The following is a 5302-nucleotide window of genomic DNA, read 5'->3' as shown; positions in this document are numbered from 1 at the left end:
GTGTGTGTGTGTGTGTGGTGAGCCACCAAAAGCAAAATGCCAGTGTCCGGACAGCAAAGATCAATTATACGAAGCAATTGAGAACGTACATTTTGCACACTTGAAGACGCGTTGATTTCTAAGGGGTACTTAACATAGAAGTTAACAAAAATAATAAACTAACATAATATTAACTTTGCTGCTAATAAAGATTTCATTTCAGTTCCTTATTCCTCATTCGAAACTTTAAATTTTAGTTTAAGTTTTAGTAAGAGTTTTCCGGCACTTGCAATACAATAAGGTCATATAAGTGCAGAAGATTAGAGGTGTTACAAGAGAGTAACAAACACAAAAAGAGGGAGGGGAGATAGAGACAATAGTTTTTAATAAGAAGGATGGAGCAAACCACACCAAAGCACCTGCCAACAACCCGCACTTTAAAAAAAACATACTAAAAAAAATACTATGGAATATTTATATTCGTGTTTCTTATTTTTATATGTTGGTTTAAAATGATGCAGCATTACCTTTGGTTATCTTCTATTCAAACATATTACTCTCCCTGTTTAGTTTAAGTAAGACTATTACGGCACCTGCAACACAGTTGGATCATACAAATACCGAAGATTAAAGGTGTTAACAGACAGTAATACACACAAATAGATGGATGAGATTTTGGACGGTAATATAAGTTTTGATAGGAAAGAAGGAACAAAACCTAGTACTGGAGAACCAGCCAACCTTCTACTAGCTTGCGTCGGATTTGTTGTTAAATGACTAACATATGACCATCAAAGATAAAAAAGTACTTAAACATTATTCTTAAAAGGTATTGAACTAGATTGACGATTTTAGTATATGTATTGGACACCAAATGACGACGGAGAAAATCATTAAATATTGTTCCCCTTTCCTGCAAAATTTGCTTCGTGAGGAATTCACGACTTCATCAGGTAACCGAGGTAAGAAAGGACTTACCACAGTTATCTTCATCACTGCCGTCCTCACAGTCATCTAGCCGGTCACAACGACGTACTGCGTCGATGCACACAGAGGCGTTGCACTGGAACTCGTGAGGTAGGCAGCCTGAAAAAAAAACAAAACAAAAAAAAGTTACAAAAAAACAAAACAGAAATAAAAACGATGAAAAATAATGATCACTATAACATGATGGATTTTCCATAAAACTGTAGGTTGAAGTAAACTTTAACTTCTCTCTCTCTTTCTCTCTCTCTCTCTCTCTCTCTCTTTCTCTCTCTCTCTCTCTCTCTCTCTCTCTCTCTCTCTCTCTCTCTCTCTCTCGCTCTCTCTCTCTCTTTCATCATCAGTATTAAGTGCCAGATCAGCGACCAACATCGGCAATCAAGGCTTTCCATCCATCCCTTTGCTAGGATGCTTTTATTGAAAAAAAACCCAGCTACATTATCCTGATCTTTCCTCCCCTCACCCATCTGTTTAGGCTCTCGAAATTAATTGCCTTTCGCTTGTCCCTGACTCGCCCACCTTCTTTTTTTTCAGTGAGAGCTTGATGTTCAAGTCCTTTGTGTTTATTCAAGTAGAGACAAAAAAATTGGAAGCGTTTTTCTCTCAAGGCATCTTGGTCAAGTACAATGGCCCCAGGGAGATTGGAGGCTCCTTTTGTTTGTTTGTTTTTGTAAAGTGTTTTACGGCGCTCGAAACTGCATAAGGTCATATATGAGCGCGCGGGACACACCTAATATTTTCAGTTGGTAGGAAATTTTGAATTTTGCCCGAAGCCTACTCTTATCGATTTTAGACCACCAAGGGATCTTTAATGTGCGCTACTAGCACACGGGCCCTCCGAGATTTTTCGCCCTTGTCCGAGAAGGTTAGGTGTAGATCTTTCCTACCAGGAGATCAGGGGTGTGGCAGAAAGACAGCAGTAAGGAGGAGCCAAGGAGTAGCAGTGAAAAGGCTGCAGAAAGAGTCAGGAGCTCAGAGGAGGGGGCAAAGGAGGTGAAGGGGAGGGGGCATTAAGTGGAAATGAAAGCAGACAATAGAACATTGCTAGAGAGCAGGAAAGGAGGTGAAAGGAGACAATTTTAGAGAAGAAAATGTTTCGGTCGCTACCCGGATTCGAACCAGGGATCTTTGAATGAGAGGCCAACACCTTAACCTCTAGGCCACGAGAGCCCCCTTGGAGGCTCCAAAAGTGAGCAAACAGGCGTCTGTGGTGTAGGCGTTCGCCGTCACTTCTAATAAACTTGATTTGGATTTGCGTGAGAGGAGAAATGTCCATCGAGTATCTCTGTCTTTATACTTGGATTTCATATCCATCTGAACTACATTTGGCCCAGATATACAGGGTCAAGTTCACCTCCTAAGTATTACTCCAAATTTTACCAAAGAGAGCGTAAAACTCTCATTTTAAACAAATAACAAATAAATAAAACATCAACCCCCAGAACGTCCCATCCCAAAACAAAAAAAAAACAACAAAAAAACTCACCAACAAAACAACAACAACAACACAAACAGTTACAACAACAACAACAACAACAACAACAACAAAAAAAAAAAAAAAAAAAAACCCTCATAAGACGAAGTTTCTTTCCGCAGTCGTCCACAATCTCTTCCATAAATATCCACCATCACCACCACCAGCAACAATACCAACAACAATACCACCAACACCAACACCAACAACAAACAACAAACAACAACAACAACAACAACAACAACAACAACAACAACAACAGCAACAAAGACCCTTCGGACGATGACTCTTACCGCAGACCTCCACAGTCTCATCCTTCCCGCCCTCACAGTCCCACACGGCGTCGCAGACTTTTTCCCGCGCAATGCACTGCTGTTTGACGTCATCGCAGGGGAAGGCACTCTCGGTGGCCTGGCAGTCTACATGTGTTGGGGCGCTGTCCTTGGGGCTGTACACCTCGTACGTCACAACTTGGTTGTCGCTGAAGGATACTGGGGAGATAGAATAAGAGAGTCAATAGTGTTGTTGGTGAAGATGGTGGTGGTGGTGATGATGGTGGTTGTAGTAGTGGTTGTGGTGGGGTGGCGGTGGTGACAGTGGTTGTTATGATGTACAGTTAAGAGAGAGAGAGAAACTGTGTGTGGTTGTGATGGTTGTATTATGCGTGTTATGTCCTTTATATCTATGTGTATCACATGACCATTAAGATGTTGTTTTTTAACGAATCACTCACGAATCACGGCAGTTCAGAATAAACTCTCGAGCAAGTAACACGCGTTGTGTTAAAGATACCATAGTTGTAGTTGTGGCTGTGGTGGTCGTGTTGACGGTGGTGGTGGTGATGGTGGAGGTAGTTGTTGTGGTGGTGTTATTGCTGGTGTTGGTGTTGGTGGTTTTAGTGGTTGTCGGGAAAGTGGTGATATTGTTATTGTTGTGGTTGATGTTGTTGTTTTTGTTATTGCTGTTGTTATTGTCATTGTCATTGTTATTGTTATTGTTATTGTTATTGTTACTGGTGTTGTTATTGTTATTGTTATTATTATTGTTATTGTCATTTTTATTATTATTTGTGTTATTGTTATTATTGGTGGTGGTGGTGGTATTGGTCATCATTTTGTTACCATTATTTGTATTGCTATTGTTGGTAGCTGTGTTGTTGTCATCGTTTTGTTATTGTTGCTGAAGGTAATCGTGGTGTTACTATAGTTGTTACCTTTGTTGTTGTTGTTGTTGTTGGCAATGTTTTATTATTGTTGTTATTTTCTATGTTGGTTGTAATGTTGTTATTCTTATCAAAAGTCATATCTTTATTGTTACCATCAAATTGTCATTGCTGACGTCTTCGTTATTATTACCCTCATTGTGGCCATCAGTAGTTATATCATTATAGAACTAAAACAAAACAACATAACGCAAAATAAAACTCACTTATATTCTCTGTAAACGGTGCTAGTTATTATACCTGCGTGATTCTGAAGTAAACATTTGTGTAAAGGATCCATTGTAGGTTAATGTTTATGTGTATTCTAAACATTTCTCATCCACGAATTTTAATAGAAATATTGATCAAAATCAAGCCATGCTGTGAACTACTGTAAATGCAAGCAATTTGTGTTTCGCGGGCCAATGTGACCTTATGCAATTGTGAGCACTGTAAAAATTTTACTAAGCAAACATTTCTCAGGGCAGGGTTTCCAAACCACAGACTACGCGATGCAAAGTATAGATTTCCTCTCAGCCCGAACCCAAGCCTAAGCACTCACGCCTTCTTCTAAAGTAAGATGCATTGTATTTAGTGCACCTGATCCACAACCCACCCGCCGCCTCTCCCCTCTCCATTCACTCCCGCAAGCCCACCACAGAAGAAGAGGAAAAACCCACGCTCTAGAAATAGATGAGTAGAATTTTACTCTATTTGGGTTCTAGATCCAGTGAATTCATTTGCAAGTCAAACTGCCTCTTGGACTAATTGACGGGCGTCTCGAGAGTCTCAAACTTCAAGATCCTGGAGCCTTCAGCTCGTGCAAATCAATACAAATAAATTAGGACAAGAAATCAATGATCAACCGTCTCTTCATAGACCAAAAATCGAGGACATTACTCATACCTTCCTGACCCCTCTCTCCACACCACCCACTCATCTTTTTCCATATCGTCTCATTAAATCTCCATTTCATATCCCGTCTTTCCTTTAGATTATTTGCCTTTATTTCCCCCGTTCATATTCACCACTACCACCTTTTCCCCTTTCTGCTTAAAAAAAATTCCCTACACATGACGTTTGTCTACTTTAACGTATACCCACTATCACCACCATCCTATCCCCTTTCTTAAAACAGAAGAAATTATGTAGTGTCGATTTGCAATTATTTTATTACCAAAACAAAGCTCAAAATCTGCCAAAAACAAGCTTTGCAAAACAGGTCAAATTAAAGATAGTTACCCATCAGCACACACCATTTACGTAAGATGCGTTTGAAATGTGGCCACAGATCATCAGGAATCATCCCATCCACCCATTAAAAATCTAACAGATTTGTACGAGTGGTGTCAAATACAGTTCTAATTGTCCTGCCGCTGCTTATTTACGTGCAAAATTTTTGTTTGGACAAACGGGGATTATGGTCGAGTAAAATTTAAGATGAAGGCAGTTAAACCTGCCCAAATGATCACCTGTATACGAAAATCACATTGGCTACTTCTCTTTCACCTAGCTTTTTTACGTTATAATGACACTCTGTAGGACGGAAACCCGTTTAAGACAACCATTTTTTGCCTCGGCATTGGGTGGTCGTCTAATGCAAGTTCCCTTGTATAATATATTACATATTTATTGTATGTATATGTATGTACAGATATATATAT

General features: G+C 39.6%; 1 protein-coding gene across 1 annotated transcript in view; it reads right to left on the bottom strand.

Annotated features, from left to right (window-relative positions):
* Positions 1 to 928: 928 nt before the first annotated feature.
* LOC101859425 (G-protein coupled receptor GRL101) overlaps positions 929 to 5302 on the bottom strand; it is a gene marked incomplete at its 5' end in the record, with an annotated part of 40138 nt that continues 35764 nt past the window's right edge. Inside the window, 2 exon segments of the mRNA XM_005103651.3 lie at positions 929 to 1065; positions 2731 to 2928. Coding sequence (XP_005103708.2) covers positions 929 to 1065; positions 2731 to 2928 — 335 coding nt within the window.

The sequence above is a fragment of the Aplysia californica genome, unplaced genomic scaffold, assembly GCF_000002075.1.
Source record: "Aplysia californica isolate F4 #8 unplaced genomic scaffold, AplCal3.0 scaffold00384, whole genome shotgun sequence".
Lineage (NCBI taxonomy): Eukaryota > Metazoa > Mollusca > Gastropoda > Aplysiida > Aplysiidae > Aplysia > Aplysia californica.
The sequence above is the reverse complement of the archived record's forward strand: the minus strand, read 5'-3'. Positions and strand labels throughout refer to the sequence as shown.